The sequence below is a fragment of the Schistocerca gregaria genome, chromosome 8, assembly GCF_023897955.1.
Source record: "Schistocerca gregaria isolate iqSchGreg1 chromosome 8, iqSchGreg1.2, whole genome shotgun sequence".
Lineage (NCBI taxonomy): Eukaryota > Metazoa > Arthropoda > Insecta > Orthoptera > Acrididae > Schistocerca > Schistocerca gregaria.
This window is the reverse complement of record NC_064927.1, coordinates 134494577-134514502: the sequence shown is the minus strand read 5'-3', so window position 1 is coordinate 134514502 and position 19926 is coordinate 134494577. Positions and strand designations below refer to the sequence as shown.

The 19926-nt window shown below is 38.0% G+C and overlaps 1 protein-coding gene across 2 annotated transcripts in view; it reads right to left on the bottom strand.

Annotated features, from left to right (window-relative positions):
* LOC126285323 (protein HIRA) overlaps nucleotides 1–19926 on the bottom strand; it is a 236297-nt gene that overhangs the window by 11687 nt on the left and 204684 nt on the right. For both annotated transcript variants that reach the window (XM_049984625.1, XM_049984626.1), the window contains one exon: nucleotides 48–142. In XM_049984625.1, the coding sequence (XP_049840582.1) occupies nucleotides 48–142 (95 nt within the window). The remainder of the gene's footprint in view (nucleotides 1–47; nucleotides 143–19926) is intronic.

The window sequence follows — 19926 nt, the reverse complement described above, 5'->3', positions numbered from 1 at the left end:
TCGAATATTACTGATAAAACACCCACAAGTCCAGATATTGTACTCACCATAATTGTGTTTTCCCAAGATTTGCTTTGATTTGAATGGCTGTGAGTGGGACCCAGCAGATCATTACAGATTAGCCGTAATTTGGACTCCAGACCTTTAAAGCAGAGCAAAACCATCAAAAGGAAATGTCTTGCAAAGTTATTTTAACAGTAAATTAAAATTAATCATATGCAAGACTCAAGAAGGACATATATAACCTTGTTGCCAAAGAAGAAAGAAATAAAGCAAGGCTGTTACACACATAAATTAGAAAGCATGTTTGACCTTCTAAGTCTTGGAATTTTTAAGTATTCTTTCAGCAGAAAGAGAAAGAAAGATGAGGAATAAGCAAAAGAAAGATGCACATGTTCTAGAGGAGATGTAAAATCATTGAAAATATGGATTAGGACAGAAACACAACAGGGAAAGTGTCAGTGTCACCTGAGATAGATCACAATTTAGTTGGAGTGTTGGTCAAGCAAAAGGCCATATCTGTAATGGTACTATCCTAAATATGGTCTAGAGGAGAAAACCTAAACATGGTTGAATGGATGGGGATTGAGCCCCATGCCTGTTAATTAAGAGTTCAATGTCATTCGACGTAGCATCTCAGTCTTCAGACAAACAGGGAGTAAGGTTAGAACTGTTGATAATAATAATAATAATAATAATAATAATAATAATAATGATGATGTCAAGGATTAACATAAAACCTATAAGAAATTGCAAGATGATAATGGAAACAAAACAAGAAAACCAGAGAAGTGCAAGTAGGACTTGCACTTTGAGGGTTCAGTACAAGCTTAATTACGTACATGGATATTTCCTCTATAGGTTTTGATGAGCGAGTTTTTATCAAAACAGATGACATAAATGGTTATATCTTTTGATTACATTGACTCAGAAACTTAAATGTTTTACACCACCAAGGAACCATAGTCTTTAGTATCTGACATAAATTTCAATTTGATACAGCTATCCATTCCTGGAAAAAAACGTCTCTCTTCATAGAGAGATGGACATCAAAGTAAATCAGTAAGGGTTCTTTTTTTACTGAATGAGGCATAGAATTCTAAAAAAGATACGAGGAAAAGTAAAAGTTCATATGGATAAGGAACACAAAATAAAGAAAGAGAAGGAAGAGTCATTAATGGCAAGATGCATATATAAGATGGGGAGCTTGTTCCCCATCTGGAGTTCACACTGAGAAAGGGGCTCAAACAATGCAGTACTTTCTTTCTGTTTTCTCTGGCATCTATTTATATCTTTTGTCTTTTCAATCTATCTTTGTTTGTTGTCACCCTTCCATCATTGAACCAGTCAGAATTGGCTTCTCTTTTGCCACAAAACTGGAATCCTAATTTCTACTGTCAGTCCCTCTGTACGTTTTGAGAGAGGCTGTTTATTGCAGTAGACGTGGCTTTCTTGAGAAGCAGTGCAGTGGGGAAAGGACATATTGATCTGGAGAGGTTTCTTTTAAAGAGCCAGATCACAATTCAATATCTTGCCCATTTGGTTCACAGACAAATCTCCTATAGTTTATTCTTAAGCTCAATACTCCCACAAATATAATGGGCAGTAGGACAAAAACAGTTTCCCAGTTACACAGTTCTGATGTAACAAGTCACATGTCTAAAGACTCTTATGTTTTCAATAAAAAAATTCTTAATTAATATGTCCCATGCAAATGGACTTTGTTTAGCAACTGCAACTTTTTTAACTACACCTCCTCTTTTTATCATAAATTCTTCACGACTTTATCAGTGATTTTGGTTTCCATTTATCCTTGCCAGTGTTTCTACAAGTGTTTTCCCTATTTAGTGAATGTTGGTGTGAGATTGAGCCCATTAATCTTAATTAGAAAGGAACCTCATTGTGAACACTGCTTTTAGTGTCAGTGTGAGTTTTGGGAAATTTATACACCACTGAAAGTCGTCTTGATCAACTGCCGAGTAACTGAAAGCTGCTGCAAGTTGGTGTATTGTAAGACTGCCCAGAGAAACATACTTGAGGTTCCAGAAGAACTTTTGTTACTGTTCACTCCCATATATACCACTTCTCCAAAAATGACTGGCCTGTAAAACATCTGTTCATTTGTCTGTGACATCAGGATCCCTTCCCCCCTGCCCCCCCCCCCCCCCCCAAAAAAAAAGAAAGAAAGAAAGAAAGAAAGAAAGAAATTGTGTCTGAAATTGATACTGAATCTGGGCCACTACAAAATTCTTCTCCCATGCCATGTTATGGCAGATACAGAAGAGGAGAGTTTCACTGAACATAGGACTGTTATCAACAGTTGGAAAATATCACAGCTAACATTTATTAGAGAGCAGAGCTGACATACGAAATTAGCATTCTGCATTATTCACCTCTACAGTGATGAACCAAAATGTTATGCCCACTTGCTACTGCCAGACTGAATGCTGCCTGGTGACACTGAGGCATCTGAGATAAGGGAATTATATGGATAGAGTAGATATGAAAGTGGAATAATCGTAGTGATTATATGGCTGCAAATGAGGAAATCATGGCATAGTGGACTCTGTCCCAGTGCCTGGAAATGAGCATCTCAGAATCTGCAAAGCTAGTCAACTGTTCACATGCTACTGTTGTACGCATCTATGGAAAATCATTTTAAAGATGGCGAAATCACAAGTAGGTGACACGGTATTGAACATTCAAGCCCATCACAGAATGTGAAGGTCAGGTGCTAGTCCACTACAATGTACAGAATATGCTATGATTTGTGGCAGATGTAACCACAAAGCACAATGCTTGTGCAGGCACAAGAGTTTAGGATCCCAACGTTCAACACATATTGCTGTGCACGGAACTCAACAACAGATAACCCCTAAGTGTTTTCATGTTGATTCAACACTATTGTCAACTATGACTGCAGCAGGCATGAGAGTATCTGGATTGGACCATGGATTAATAGAAACTAATTGCTTGTATTGATGTACAGACATGCAGTCATCCAGGCAAACAGCAGCTCGTAACACACAGCATGACACAGATACAGGGATGTTTGGAGCAGTATCAAGCTACAGAGAAAATTCACAGGGACTTCCTTGGGATCTGAGATAACGATTGAAGACAACATGACAGTAGTGGACTACAATAAAATTATTACAGAAGGCCAGCACCCCCTCATGCTTGATGTCTATCCCAACATCAATGGCATCTTTCTGTTCAAGAATGTGTGTAGCAGGTGGGCACTGATAAACCTGACAACCAATGCAAAATAAATTGCTTCAGAGCAGCAGTGACATTTCTGCAGCAGAACCATGATGATTGTGACGAGTTCCTCGACAAGATCATAATAGGTGATGAGATGTGGGTTTGAAAAGTCATTTTGAAAGACACATCATAGTTGTTGTGTGCATCCACATTCCTAATGAAAGATAACCCAAGATTTGGGTTGTTGACTTTACTCTGGAATCAAAGCAACATTACCGGTTTCACAATGGAATCAGTCAACTTCACAGTGGGATCAGTCAACTCACACAAGTACTTGGGTGTAACAATTTGTGGGGATATGAAATGATACATGGTAGAGTGTCATGAAGCTGATGAAAGAACTGAATTCACAGATGCAAACGGGCATGAGAAATCCTACTTAGAATGTTTCTAGAAGCAAATATAAGTGATGAATCCTGGAATATCTTACAACCCAAACATAGTGCTCCCACAGGGATCACGAAGGCAAGATTAGACAAGTGGTGTGTAAGCAATCATGCTGCCCTTACTCTATACATGAATGGAACAGGAAAAAGCACTGATAACTGGTACAGTGGAACACACCCTCTGCCATCACTTCACAATGGTTTGTACAATAGAGAAGTAGGTGTCTCGTCAAGACGAAGTTCAAGGAGACACTGTTGGTGGGGAAAGTGGGTGCTTGGTGTTCTGGGATACGAGGGGCATTCTACCCATTAACTGCCTGCCCAGCGATGGAACGGCAAATGCCTTGCCACCTGTTACTGTCACTGTGAAACATTGTGGAAATTGTGACGAGACATTCCAAACAAGAATTCTCAATGCAGGTGCTGTGTTAACCCATGAAAATGCTCACCCACATGAGGACTGCTGCACAACAACTGTTGTGAAGGAGCTTGGCAGGAACTATTTTATCTTCCACCATACAGTTCTGATCTTACTCTCAGCAATTTCTATCTTTCCTTCACATTCAAGAAATTCCTGTCCTCCAGTCAGCATTTCCGCCAAAATGAAGAGCTGGAAATGCCTGTAACATGCGCTGGTTTCATTCCCAGCCTCCTACAACACAGTAATACGACAGTTGGTCTCACAATACGAAAGATGTCTAAATGATAACCAATGATAGCTCAAACTTTCCTGTATTTGTTACCAATAAAGTTTTCAATGTAACTATGTTTCCTCTTTAAAACAAATAGAAAAAAAGTTGTGATGACAAGCAAAACTGTTACTGTATAACATTACAAAGGTGAAGCAACATGCTAAAATCAAGTGGTCACAATGTTTTGGCCCGTCAGTGTACTGTATCAAAATTCAAGCAGGAGGAACTATACAGAACAAAATAATCTTTTCCATGGCATCAGCATGGATGCAAAAAATTCTGATCACATGAACCAATTTAATGTTCTTGATAGCCAGTCTTCAAAGTATCATGGACAAGGGTAACATGATGTACTCTGTGTTGCAGGACTCTCATAAACCTGTTAACCCTTTGATTGCTGTGGGCGAGTTAACTCATCATTCCCCACGTTTCTCATATGCTAAGGACCTGTTTAAATGCAGCCTCCGGGTTTTCCTTAAGCACTACAGATGTGTCTATGCATCCCACTCCATCCATTCTCTAACTCCTGTGAACAAGTTACTTTCTTATCTTCATGAACAAAAAAGTTTTCACCCGCTTATCATGCAATGTATGGTTCATGCTGTCATTTTCTAAAATCCTCATTTTGATATCTTGAACCATTAATGAAATATAACAACTGCTATGAGTACTTTATTCCAATGTGCAGGGATGGAACTGAACATTCTGTGCATGAACATCCACTGAATATAAAAATTTCAAATGCATTTTTATATTTTACCTACATATCCTACTTACCAATATATGAGGTAAAATCAACCATATGCAAAGTCTATGCAATTCAGTCCTTTATCAAGTGAAGACATCAGATGGTAAGATATGCAAAATTCAAATTTTTTCACCACATAGTTTTCTTAAAATTGTATGATAAGTATTTCATAATGCCCAGAACACCATCTGTTAGCACAGGTACTAACATTAAGTGAGCAGTAACACTGACAACAAAGCCATGCTCAGCACAGAATGCAGAGAGCACATCTCTAGCAGTCAAAGGGTTAATCAGTATCACACCTGGTTTGTAAGTGGCTTCAAAACATGCACAGGGAGTGGGGGAATTATTATGGCCAATATTGTGCATTGAAACGTAGTAGCCAGTTTTACTAAATATTTTGTTATATCTTTAGAAAATATAAGACTAGTATAAAAACCAGAAGTTAATTCCAAACAGATATAAATGCACTCCTGCAAATTTACTAAACATAAAAAGTACATGATTAATGAGTCACATTTAGAGTCAGTCATATCACACAAACACCTGAGAGTAACAGTTCCTGGACCAATGAAGTGGATGACCAGATTGACTCATATGCAACTGAAACAAATAAAAGGTTTTGATTCACCGAAAGGATACCAGGAAACTTTTTCACCAGCAGAATGCATTGTTTACCAAACACACTTTTCCCTCAAAGTAGCACATTGCTCATGCGTGTGGTATTCATATCAAGTTTCACAAACCAGGACCATCAAAATTTTTAATGCAGTTTTCAAGAAAGACGGTGTTATTAAGCCTTTACATGAGTTCTAGGATAAGTAAATAAGACCACATTAAACTCAAATTTATTAAAGACATATTTGGCCTAACACTGTGAAATGAGTAGTTAATATTTTGAATTGAATACAGTTTTATTCACTAACAGTTTATTTTCTTAGCACCAAATCCCAAACGGTTTAAAAATTCCCATGTATAGAACATTCCAAATGTCTGATTATTTTACATATAAGTTAATGTGTTGAATATTTTATATTAAGCATTTAAGTGAGAAAAGGCTTGGAAAAGGTCTGATATTGTGCTTAAAGTTTGTTGGAAGTCTATAAGTATTCTCACTATGAAACACTGGACGAATGTAGCCTGGGTAATCTGCAATCTGTTTTAAGCAAAAACACATCTCATTGTTTATGACATTATATCGCCTGAGCTCTGTGTCAACAATGATATAATTTTGCAGCTACATTCAGGCATATGTGGATACTATCTACAAACTGTGCTGCGAATAGTTAAAAACATAGAAATAATAAGTTAAAAAAATCATATATGATGGTGAAATTTTACTGCATGAACAGTGAAAATGTAGTGACCGATAAACGATTTTCCTTTCTTCACTCTGTGGAGGGTATCAGCAAAAAAATGTTTCATTAATGTTTGAAATTGTGTGTAAAGTCCACTGGAAATTGCCAAGTGCCCTCATTCTCAAGTGCTGGATGAATAAAGTCCGGATATTTATGAACCAGCAGTTACACACACACACACACACACACACACACACACACACACAGTTTCTAACTGCAGTACTTGTCTTACTGTTTTAAACTATTAACATAAGAATAAACCTCATAATGAGTAAATTATGACAGCATATTACATTTTTAAATTCAGACAATAATTAGACAAAATGTCAAAAATCAAAATTTTATTCCCACTGGAAGCTGTCAAAAGGCAAGCTGCAACTGGTACTAGGTTCAAGGATAGTTGCTTAGTAATACCGATTGTCTTTCTGAAAAGATGGTGCACTGAGGTAACATTGTCACCTCACAGGATAATAGCACTGGAATATCTCAGGTGATGGGGAGCAGCTGACATGAAACTGTGGCATACATATTTCTGGAATTCTATGCATTTTCACAGATCATGATCCCATGTGGATTGTTGACAGCTGGTTGTGCCAGACAGTCCAACCATGATGTTAGAACACTGTTCCCTTCATGGACTGGTACATCAGGATGTGTCACATTTTTAATTAAATACAGATTTATTTTCAACTGTGCAACCTTAAAAATATGGGGAAGTAGGAACAGCAGCTACTTATGAAGAGAATGGGATAGATAATTTGGTGTAGCACATTGTTAAAGAAATATACAAATTGGTGACATTTTCTATATTTGGCATTTTAATTATCTTTACATACTTACTGATGTAAGGGAAGGCATAATCTTACACATACTATGTGACAACACAATGGAAGTGTAGTTTTTGATTAATTCATATTCAACAGCCTATTTAATATCTATTGTAGGACTCAGTTTTACAATCCTGTCCTATTACCCTCAGAGACAGGAGGAATGGTCTCTTGCATGTTTAGAAAATAATGTTACAGTGGCAAGAAAATGTTTATCACTTACTTATCCTTGCTGCTGCACTGAAGTCCAGTTACATAACTTACAACTGTGTGATTGTGATATAGCATACATTCATATTACATGGTATATATTGGAGTTATTTTTTGAGAATCATGAAGACTGTCAAGCTAAAGGCTTAATCTAGGTCCAGCTGAAAATAAATGAGAAGTTTTGAATTGTTAGTGTCCACATATGCACACCTATACCAACTATAAAAAGGACTACCATTTGCAAGGTTATCTGCTGTGACATTAAGCATGGATCATTAGAAGAGTGATTTCTATTATGATGGCTAAATGTGGGTCACTGTCTTATTAATGCCATAATACAATTGGCATTCACAGGCAACCTTTGACAGCAATTTAATATGAGTATCTGTACACTAACCACCATATTCTGCACAGAAACAGACTCTAAGGAAAGAGATTCCAAGATTGTTCCACCATAACAAAACTGCATATTAAATACAGTGTACGGATTAATAGTAATGTGGAAAGGATGGACTTTTACTCAGCTCATAGAGGAGGCATTAAGTCATAGACATGTACAATGAAAAAGTATGCTGGAAATATTCAGCTTTTGGACAAGGTCCTTCATCAGAAGTAGAAAAGTCTCACACATTCATACAACTGCAATTCACGCACAAGTGGCCACTGTCATCTCCGGATGCTAGATGCAGTCAGCCCTAGCACCTGGAGATTACAATGGCCTTGTACATGTCAGTTGTGAATGTGTGTGTGTGTGTGTGTGTGTGTGTGTGTGTGTGTGTGTGTGTGTGTGTGTGTGTGTGTTTTCCCCCAAGGACTTTGTCACAAAGCTGAATATTTCTAGCACTTGTTTTCACTGTGCCTGTTTGCGACTAATGCCTTCGATACGTGGAGTAGCAATCTATCCTTTCCATATTGTTGCTGTTTTAACCTGGTCTTTCAAAATGCAGTATATGACAACATTAACTTTTGATTCTTGGTATTTCCGTATTGATACTGGTATTTCTGCATTGATATAACCACAGACAACATATGCCACGCAAGAGAGAAGGACTATTTAAAAGTGGGGACCTGGACATAAAGTGGGAATGGGGCCACTTTATTCTTTTTGCTTTAAAAGATAATATTTGATTATTATGTGCTGACATACAAAAAGAATACAACAAGAGTTTTTTTTTCCTTGTGAAGACTGTTGGAAGCTGATTGTTGGTGCACAATATTGAGTGTCAATTATTTAAAATTCATTTTCTCTGAATTTATTACAGAAGTAGGAATCACTCATGTGGTATTTTGTCGATTACATCACAAACTTTTTAAAAACATTGGTAAACTTAGATTATTTTTTCAATGGGAGGCATTTAAATGTATACACTACTGATCATCTTGTGATTCCCCACCCCCAAAAATCACATTTCAACAACTGTTTTCTTTTCTCTTTTTCTCAGTATTTATCCCACATGTATAGGGACTGCATGTTCACTATATTTCCTTCCACTATTTCACTCTGTTGCTGGCATCTTCAAGTGGATAGTGTTAGATAAGAATGGTAAAGGATGGATTAACTATTGAGCCAAGATTATTTCTGATGGGAACATTGCCAAGCGAAATCATGTGTATTTTCAATCACTTAGAAAAGTGGTGCAACGACGTCAACCAATGGTGCACTGATCACAACACACTATGACAGGAGTGGCCTTTACAAGAAGAGAATATAAGCGCTGCTCCTGCCAGTCTTTGTCGCTCAGTATCGGCTCAGTATTCGGACAGCACTAGCACGACCTACCAGAGAGTGCTACTATAGCAGTGACACGTGATCCATATCAATTGCTTGCAAGAACACTGTATGTAGCAAAGGACACTTATTTTGTATGTTGACCATCGCTTGCGACCACTTATAAATACACGTTGAGTATTGTCACTCTTCTCGTTTGTAAGAAAACTATTAAAGTGATTTTACATGAATTGTTGCATAGCATTCCAAGAACACAGCATCCTTTGGGCATCCTATACGAGACAAGTGGGAAAGACCTCACATTTGGCGACGAGTATCTGCCAAACCCAGTGCCTGACGGCTACAGCATTTTCGTTCATATTGTGCTGGTGCCTCAATTCTCTCTTTGTCTTTACTTTGCAGGGACAATTATTTGCTTTAACAGTTTCTTGTCGTTTTTGCTTATCAGTGTTTTCAGGTGGACATTGCAGAAATTTTTTTTGCTTTCTTTGTTTACTTGCCTTGCCTATTCGTTGCATTTTTGTCGTCCAACATGCCCACCCCACCTGTCCTGCCCCCTGCTCAGGCGCCGCAGCTGCCAGCATTAGATGCTACAAAGCTAATGCAGGTGTTTCAGTTCCACACTCAACAAATCTCCACATTACTCAACATGTTGCAGCAGCTACTGGCCAAAGCTGTGCGCCCGCCGGAACAAGCACCACCTGCTACAGTTGCTACACTAACTTTTCGACAGTTTTGTGAACAAGAAGAGGAATGGCTCGAGTGGGTGTCACAATTTGAAGCCCACATCATTGCCCACAATGTACCAGGTATGGTGAAACTTCCATATTTATCATCAACAGTTGAAAGTACAGTGTTCAGACTGATCCAGAAGTTGTATCCTCAGCACCACTCCAAGTGAACTTAATTATGACCAAGTAATTCGCTTCTCTAACTATTATGACCAACAAGTGAAAGTGGTAGCAGCTAGATATCAATTCTTGAATTTCAAAAAAAGGCCAGAACAAACTTATCGAAAACTGGTAACAGATTTGCAAGGTATGACAAGGAAATGCAAATTCAAACGTACTTGCGGTGCTTTACATTCAGATGTTATGTTGCGTGATGTGATCGTGTATAAAGTACCTGATATCAAACACAGAGAACAGTCCGATCCATCATTTCGGCAGGTAGTGCAAATACTAGATCAGTACGATTCTGGTGTCTTCTTGACTCATTAATTTGAGCAGCCAGCTATCTGCCGGGTTGAGTCCCTTGCTTGCGATCACCTCATTCTGCACCGGCGGCGTGCACTACCCACTCTGAGTAAACAATGTTCCACACTGTGTAAGCGGTTCACTAAACAGGCGAACAGAATTAAGTCTTGCCCTTGGTGTTATTCAGAGCACAAACGCCAAGACTGCCCCTCCCGACAGGCCCCGTGTTACGCTTGTGGTAGAAAAGGACATGTGCAATCCATATGTTTGTGACAGAACAAAAATAAGAATCTGGCCCACTCACAAAAATCTAGACACAAGGCCCATGTCATAAAAGCGGTATATTCCAAGTCTGCAACTAGCAAGCTGCAACAGTTTCATCAGTGATACATCAGTCAAAACAAACTTTTTTGTTCATTTACTTATTTGTGGGAAACTTGTGAAATTTCAATTGGACATGGGTGCCTATGTCACACTGCTAAATCGTCACACATATGACGTGTTAGGCTCCCCAGGCCTCTCTAAAACAAGCAAGCAACTGATGGCTTATAATGGAAAAGACAGTCAGTTTTAGGGAAAATGAACTATTATATTTGGTTCATACCAAATGCTGCACTGCATCACAATAATGTCCCCTTTGTGACTCTTCAAGCTTTCCCAGCAGATATGTTGTAAACAGTCTTCACGGGTTTAATGCTGGATAATGTTGTGCAAATGCCACAATATTTGCTCAGAGCAACTGTCCGATATCTTAATCTGGTTAAACCTTGCTTGTAGCTAGGTACGACTGATGGTATCCGCACATTGATGTCCGATTTCTAGAACATGCCCACAAAGAATGCGCAGGCCCGGAAATCGCGCATGTGCAATGATTTGCAGGTAGATAGTGCCGAAAATCAAAGCGCGGCTCTCCTGTGCGTGTGCTGTATGCTGCGTTTACTAACAGTACAGACAGACATTACTCACCAAAGACCGTACTAGATTAATGTTATGATGGGTCTTTGATTTTCGTGTTGTGATTTAATAGCAGCCAATCCAGGGTTCCAGGCTGTGCTCAGTTGAAATCCCACATCCCTGCTGATGAGATCAGCAGCAGTATAGATATGTATTGATTCCTTTGTAATGCAATCCCAAAATGATGCCGAGGATAAAACTTCCATCTTTTCATAAATCATGCGATGTCCTGTATTCAGACAGTATTCTGCAATTGTCAACTGCTATTAAACCACAACACTAAAATCAAGATTTTTTGATAATAGACCCGTTATAACATTGGTCTAGTATGGTCTTTGATTAATAATGTCTGGTCATACTATAAGTAAATGCAGCGTACCGTACACACGCAGGAGAACCCTCTGCGATTTCCAGCAGAGGGCGTTTTAGTACGGCACCATCCATCCACAAATCACTGTGCATATGCAATTTCCGCATGTACACATTCTTCGCACTTGTGTTCATGAAATGGGGCCTCAATGTGCAGATACCGTCAGTCATACTCTAACATTCTGATGGCTTAAAGTGTGTGGGTTATACTAATTTTTTTCTCCAAACCACATTCCACTTCTTTACGAGGTGACTTACTTGGAATTTTGCATCCCTCTTCTTTAAGGGATAGCTGGCTGCTGAAATATCTCTTTACTTCCTCTACATCGAATAGCGATAGGAACAGGAACTTTTAAGCCTCTTACTACTTATTAAATGAGTATACATACAAATTTTCCTTTTCGTCAGTTAATGACGTATTTGACTTTCATGCACAATATAATTCACACTTTCAACATACATATGTAACTTCCTGTAAGTACTCGTACCGTCGCACATTTGAAACAAAATGAGTTACAGTTAAAAGAAAGTTGGCTCGACTACTATGACTTTCTCAAAATGAATTAGAAAATATGTCTTGCCTCTACCAAGACTGAACCAAAAGTCTACAAGAGTACTTTTTCAACTGTTCTTGTTTCACAAAACAATAGTCAATGACACAATAAGCAGAGCGGCATAAAAACTGCACTAAAACCTCTATGGATTGCCTGACAGGTACTTGTCTGTGCAGTTCGACCGCCGTGTCTACTTTCTACTCGTGACTGATTTTAAACCTGTACACACATACATGTGATGCGCAGTAGGCAGGATTCTACCATCCCACACTCGTATCAATAACACTGTGTGTTCGAGACTGTAGAAGGCTGAGTGGTTCTAGAATTTACACAGAAATTCTCAAATCACTACAGTACCTAGACACCATCAAGGTTGAACCACCTGAAGATTTAGGACAGCTGCTCTGAGGAAGTATTGTGGAATTTGCACAACGTGAACTGGTGGGAAACCCATGAAGACTATTTACAATGTCACCTTTGTTTGGACAAATGAGTGTGAAGCAGCTTTGCAAATACTAAAAGACGCATTGCTCAATGATCAATGCTTAGTTCACTTTGATCGCAACGAACCACCAGTTGTATTGCAAGTTGATGCTTCCACTTACGAAATAGGTGCAGTGCTTTCACACAGAATTGGTGATAGAGGCCTATTGCTTTCACATCAAAAGTGTTGCCTAAAGCTCAGTGTAACTACTCACAAACTGAAAAAGAGGCTTTGGGTATTGTGTATGGTGTCACCAAATTTCACCACTATTTGTATGGCAGAAAATTTTACTCGTTAATGGATTACAAGCATTTGCAGTCCTTGCTTCATCTGACAAAACTGCTTCCTGGACAAACAGCCCAAAAATTGCAAAGATGAGTTTTTTTGTTGTTGTCGTCTAAATACCAGTACTAGATTATGTATCACCCGACAGCTCAACATGGTAATGCAGACATGCTTTCATGTCTTCCAATTGGCCCTGACACAGACGTTGATGCTTCTGCTGCATTTGTTGTCACATCGATGCTCAGGACTCTGAATAACTGCAATCTTTTCTGCTGAACTATAAGAAAATTGCACAGGCCATGGACACTGATCCAGATTTTGCTCAACTACATTTGCACATATTGTCCTCTTTCCTTGCATTACATAAAGAACTCTGTGGTGCACCGATACTTTACACATCAGCATAGCCTCGCTGAAAAGAAAGGTTCTTGTACAAAATAACAGTGGTCAGTCACATGTATTGATCCCCAAAGCTTTGCAAAAAGAAGTGTTGCAGTTACTTCACACCAAGGACAGTGGGGGATTGTTCGTACGAAACAGTTAGCGTGTTGACACTGTATTTGGCTGGGTATGGACAGCCAAATCAAACAGATGATGTCACAGTGTCACCCATGTGCGGAAAATCAGTCCACTCCACCATAAAAATTCTCTGCTTAGCCTAAGTTGTAATTGCCATGGCTATATGTGCACACACACTTTGCAGGACCTTTTTGGAACAATCGTTGGTTGAGTGTGTTTGACTTGTATAGCAAGTTCCCTTCTGCTGTTCCAGTGAAATCGACAATGGCAGGTTGCACAATTCAGGTGTTTTCAATGATCTTTTGCCTCGAAGGTTTATCTGAAGTAATAGTGTCAGACAACAGCCCTCAGTTCATTTCAAATGAATTTCAAACATTCTGTGAGCACAATGGCATACAGCATTTAACTAGTGCATTGATCCATCCACAGTTGAATGGCAAAGTGGAACATTTTGTCAGAACATTCAAGCAGCAAGCCACAAGTATCACTTCGTGCCACATGATATTATCTTTCATAGGGCTTTTAGTGGCAGTTTAACAGTTTGGACGACTTAAAGCATTGAAGTATGTATGCAAACTTCCACATCTTTAACGAGATGATTTACTTGAGATGTTCGGCCACCCTTGCTTGCTGATTAGCCTGCCACTGCAAACTCACTCACTCTTCTTCTCTGAAATATGTTACAAGTTACAGGAATTTCTCAAGATTTTTGCTACTTATGAAAATAAGTAAATGTACAAAGTTTCATTTGATTCAACCAACACTGTATATTTGAACTTCAGACATTTTACTAAATCCCACTCTTCACATAAATAAATACTAGTAAGTAAGTAAGTCTCTCATATGTCCAAATGTCAGGAACAAAGTTAATTTACATATAAGAGAAGGTTGGCTTAGTAACCAAGTCCATTCTCAAATGGTTCAAATGGCTCTGAGCACTATGGGACTTAACTGTTGAGGTCATCGGTCCCCTAGAACTTAGAACTACTTAAACCTAACTAACCTAAGGACAACATCACATACATTCATGCACGAGACAGGATTCGAACCTGCAACTGTAGCGGTCACGCGGTTGCAGACTGTAGTACCTAGAACCGCTCGGCCACTCCGGCCGGCTCCATCCTCAACGTGAATCTTAATACACGTCTTCCCCTCACCAAGGCTAAGACAAAAGTTTTTAATGTTTTTTTTTTTCAACTATTCACATTACTATAACAATGGTCAAAACACAATTAGAACAGATGTCTGTGTATGTATGGATGGATATGTGTGTGTGTGTGTGTGTGTGTGTGTGTGTGTGTGTGTGTGTGTGTGTGTGTGTGTGAGTGTGAGTGAGTGTGTGAGTGTGAGTGAGTGAGTGCGCGCGCGCGCGAGTATATACCTATCCTTTTTTCCCCCTAAGGTAAGTCTTTCCGCTCCCGGGATTGGAATGACTCCTTACCCTCTCCCTTAAAACCCACATCCTTTCATCTTTCCTTTTCCTTCCCTCTTTCCTGACGAAGCAGCCGCCGGTTGCGAAAGCTCAAAATTTTGTGTTTGTGTGTTATTTTATTGTGCCTGTCTACCGGCGCTTTTCCCCCTGGTAAGTCTTGGAATCTTTGTTTTTAATATATTTTTCCCATGTGGAAGTTTCTTTATATATATATATATATATATATATACACACATTCTTTCACCTACAACACCTGGCGGTTCTCACATCGCAACAGGTTTTTAGTCTGCAATTTCAATCTTTGTGTATAAGGGTATTCTCGTGTGTAAGTGGATGTGTGTTCATGTAGTGTGATTCTTTGGTGTTCTTATCTAAAGATAAGATGTAGGTTATTAGAAACCATGGACCATGGAAACCAGGAAGGACTTCTTCAGCAATAGAAGTTAGTGAATATGGAAAGAGGGAAAAAAATATATAGTTCCTCAATTGAGAAGTAAGAAAGGAAAAAAATAGATGTGGTTGCTAAGATCGAAGAAGAGAAAAAAGATAGCCCCAAGGACGGGAAACCCTTCCCACCTTCCTTTCCCAGGATCCCTATCTCCTACTTCACAGGTACTTGAGTGAGACACCAGAGGAGGTTTGGCATTCGTCTCCTACCGAACGGACATCCCCAACTTCACCCTTGAGGTCCCCAAAGGAAATCTTAGCAATCCTATGGAAACAGCAAGTGATTAAGAATCAGGCACACTTGTTTGTGAGGGTTGTTTGAAAGGTGTGATGTATGTTTTGTGTTAGCCATGATTTGTGTGTTCTTGTAAACCATGCTTTTATCTATGTTAACCACCCCTTTCAAAATTGATACAAACACTTCCATTTATATCACCTTTCATAAAAGGTATAAAATAGGAAATTTATACACTATTGTATAGTTTGTTACATCATATTATATTTTCCACAAATATAATACTTCATTCATTTTCTTTTCATGGCGATACTACTTTCCTTCTTATTCTGTGATTCGCCGCGATCATTTTCTACTTGATTGTCATATCCAGTTTTCTAAGCAGTAAAGTTATAGGATAGATTTTAGGAATAGATAACAGAATAGTGTAAAATTTTATAGGAATTCGGTGCAGGAAAACTGTTTTGGAAGAAACACTGAAAACAGCTTGGTTGCCACTCCGCCCATTAACACAGAATGTTAATGTCCCTGGGGGACGTAAAACTTTACATCTTTTACATTGTACTTCTCCTTCTCTAATCCAGTTGTGGGATCTACTAAAAATAATGTCTTGGGATGTATTATCGTTTGTACTCGATATGGTCCTTCATATCTCTGGAAAATATTATGAGTCTCTTTCTTTAGCGTCAAGCTTTGAAGATGTCAACTTCGTATTGATGTTCCACAGCCTTTTCATTATGTTTACTTACTCTTTGTTGTGCTTTTTCAACTAATTTCTTAGAAACTATTTTCTGATTCCCTTCGTAATCAATACTTGGTTGTTCAGACCCATTAAAACACTTAGAGGTTCTCCAATAAGTGGTTTACCTATACCTTCTAAAGTTGTCAACCTAGTCAATAAATGTGGTAATTCATTTAGAATAAGTTCAAAATCTTTAATTTTTGTTGCCCACAAAGTATGTTTCTCATGATAGTAAGTATGACACAATTTTCCAGTTTCCTTCATCACTCGTTCACACGGGTTTGATGATGGGTTATAATTAGATATTAGCACATGTTGAATACCTTCCCATGCTAGGAATTCTTTAAATTCATTACTTACAAACTGTGGTCCATTATTTGTAAGAAACCGTTTCGGTTTACCTACTTCTAGGAAGTATTGTTGTAAACAGTGTATAACTGTTTGCATATATGATTTTTTAATAGGATATAGTCTAACATACTTTTACCAGCACTCTATCATGACCAAAATGTATGATACTCTTCCCTTTCCTTTTGGAATTGGTCCAAAAAAAGCTGCCACTGTGAGATCGTTTAACAATAGGAATAATAGGATACATTTTGTATTTTAAATGAGTATTATTCTCTTTCACTTTCTCGCAAATTTCACAAGTTCTTATCAAAGATGCTATTCTACATACTAATTTCTTAAAATAATAAAACTTATTCATATGGGTTATTAACTTTTTTTATTCTGAAGGGTCCATATCCTATATGAGCATACCATACAAGTGTGTCTTCCATTACCTTCGGAATACATAAGCACCAATGCTGCGATGTTGTGCTCTCTCTAAAATAAGTTATGACCTACAATTTTCCATTTTCCTAATTGATCAGGACGATGGATATTTTCTGTTATCTTTGGGGCATTTTCTTTACTCTGATGTTTAGATATTCTACTGACATAAAATTAATGATAAAAATAACGCCGGGTCCTTCTGTACATTTCAATTCTTTCATTCTTATGGGTAGCCTAAACAAAGCATCAGGTACAATATTCTCAGAATGTTTTACATATTGTATCTTAATATCATACTCCTCTAGGAAAAGCATCCATCGCATTAATCTATTGTGCAATAATCGACTACTCATTAGAAAGGATAAAGCTTGATGATCTGTACAAACATGGTTTTCAGATCCCCACACTAGTGTTTGAAATTTTTGAATACTCTATGCAATTGCCAATAGTTCCTTTTCCATAGCTGTGTAATTTAATTCACACCTATTTAGCCTATGGCTATTAAAAGCTATGGTTTGGTGTTCTACATTATTTAAATCCCACTCTCCTTAGGAAAGTTCGGCAGCAATACCGTAATCAGATGCTTCTCTTGACAACTTAAAACAGTTCGACCATAACCAGACGATGTAATATGGGTGATTCTACAAGCGCTCTTTTGATGTTTTCAAATGCATCAGTTGTACCTTGATCCCAAGTCCATGGTACTCGCGTTTTTAATAAACGTAAAATTCTCGGGTCATTTAGTTCTTGCCCTCGTATGTACCGTCAATAGTATCTGGCCACACCTAAAAATCCTTTTAGCTGTCTTACATTTTTGGGGTGTGGACATTCTTCGATAGCTTTGATGCATTCAGGGTTCAGTCTAATCCCTGTATCCCTACAATATGACCTAAGAACTTAAGTTCTTGGCACACAAAATATGATTTTGACAGTTGCACCATAATACCTATCTCTTTAACCCTTTTCAAAGTCTTGCACAAAGTTAAACAATGTTCTTCCCAAGTAGTTGATATTATTAGGATATCATCTACATATATTATCAAATCCTTCAATAACTCTCTCCCTAGTGCCTCATCTAACACACGTATAAATACAGACACAGAGACATTAAGTCTGAATGGCAGTACATTGAAATGATATGATTTACCATCAAACAGGAATGCTGTATACTTTTTAAGATTCTGTATGTAACTTTATTTGTCAATATCCCCAGTCAGCTCCATCATGCTAAAGAACCTTGCCTTTTCAAATTTGGATAACAATTCATCAATATTAATCGGTTTGTCTCTTTCTGTCTTTATATGTCTATTCAATGTACGAGCGTCTAACACTAATTGTACTCCACCTGTAGCTTTTTTCACCATGACCAGAGGATTATTCATGATGCTGGATCTACATTCTATAATATTATTATCAGTCATCTTATTGATTTCATCTCTAACTGCTTCCTTAAAACTCACAGGTATTGGATACGGCTTACAGAAGAATGGAGTGTCATCTTTTGTTCTGAATTTACAAATATAGTAGCTGATGTTACCTGGACAATCGGAAAAAAACTACTTCATATTCCATTAAAATTTTATATAAATCTCTCTTTGTTGTTCAGTTAATATTTGGGATTCATTAACTCTATTGTGTATATCAGTTCCGGATCTACATTATCGATCTTGGTGACAACTGTGCTGTAACTGTTAATCACAGACACTGACACTCCGCTCTTTGTTTTTCAATGCAGCTGTTTATCATAAATGGAATCCAACATCTACTATTCCCTTTACCAAAACAAAGATTTCCATAGAAGTTTAAGATGACCTTAAACTCTAATAACCAATCTAAACCAAACAATACATCCCTGTTAATATTTTCTACTATCAATAGTGTTTGACAAAATAGTATCCCTCCAATATGACAGTTCACCTGAGTTTCATATTTCACAATTTTACTTTTCGTTCCAGTTATCCCGACAATATATACTCCAGTTACTGGCAACAATGGTAAATGATGTTTATTTTGTATCGAGTTAAAGTATTCTTTGGATATGAGTGATACTTCACTCCCCAAGTCTATAAATTTGTTAATCTCGGAAGTCTCCACAGTCCCTGCTATTATAGGTTGTGGGTTATTAGTATCTAAGTGTGGTTCTTCAAGCAGTAACCATTCCTTTGTAGGTATTTTGTGGGTAAAGTTAACATACTTATACCAAATCAGGCCTCCTATTGTATCTCTACAATCTGGGCCCCGGTCCTGAATACAGGCTGAACCATGTTTTCCTCATTATCACTCATTACGGGTTGGTTACCGAAACGAGGTACTACATTTCCATTCAACGTTTTTTGGTTACTCGGTACAAATCCTTGGAAGTTACTGGATTTAGATTTGAAGGTGGATGCTTCTTTTGGTAATTGTCGTTACAATGCTGCTTATTGTACTGGTGTACATTTTCAAGGTTTACTTCATGCTTTTTGAAATTATTTCCACTATTTCTTTTATAGTTCGAAGTTTCCCCTTGGTGTAAACTTCATTACGGTCCTTATTTACGGCATCTAGTGCATCAATGAAGGATAACAATTGCTCTACAGTTTTCCAGCCACTAAATAAGATGTCTTTTTCTTGCACAACTGGGTAATCGTCTAATTAAAATTTGCACTAATCTCTCTTCTTCCATTGGCTTATCTAAGTACTTCGCCCATGTTTTTAGATGCCAGTCGAAATACATCC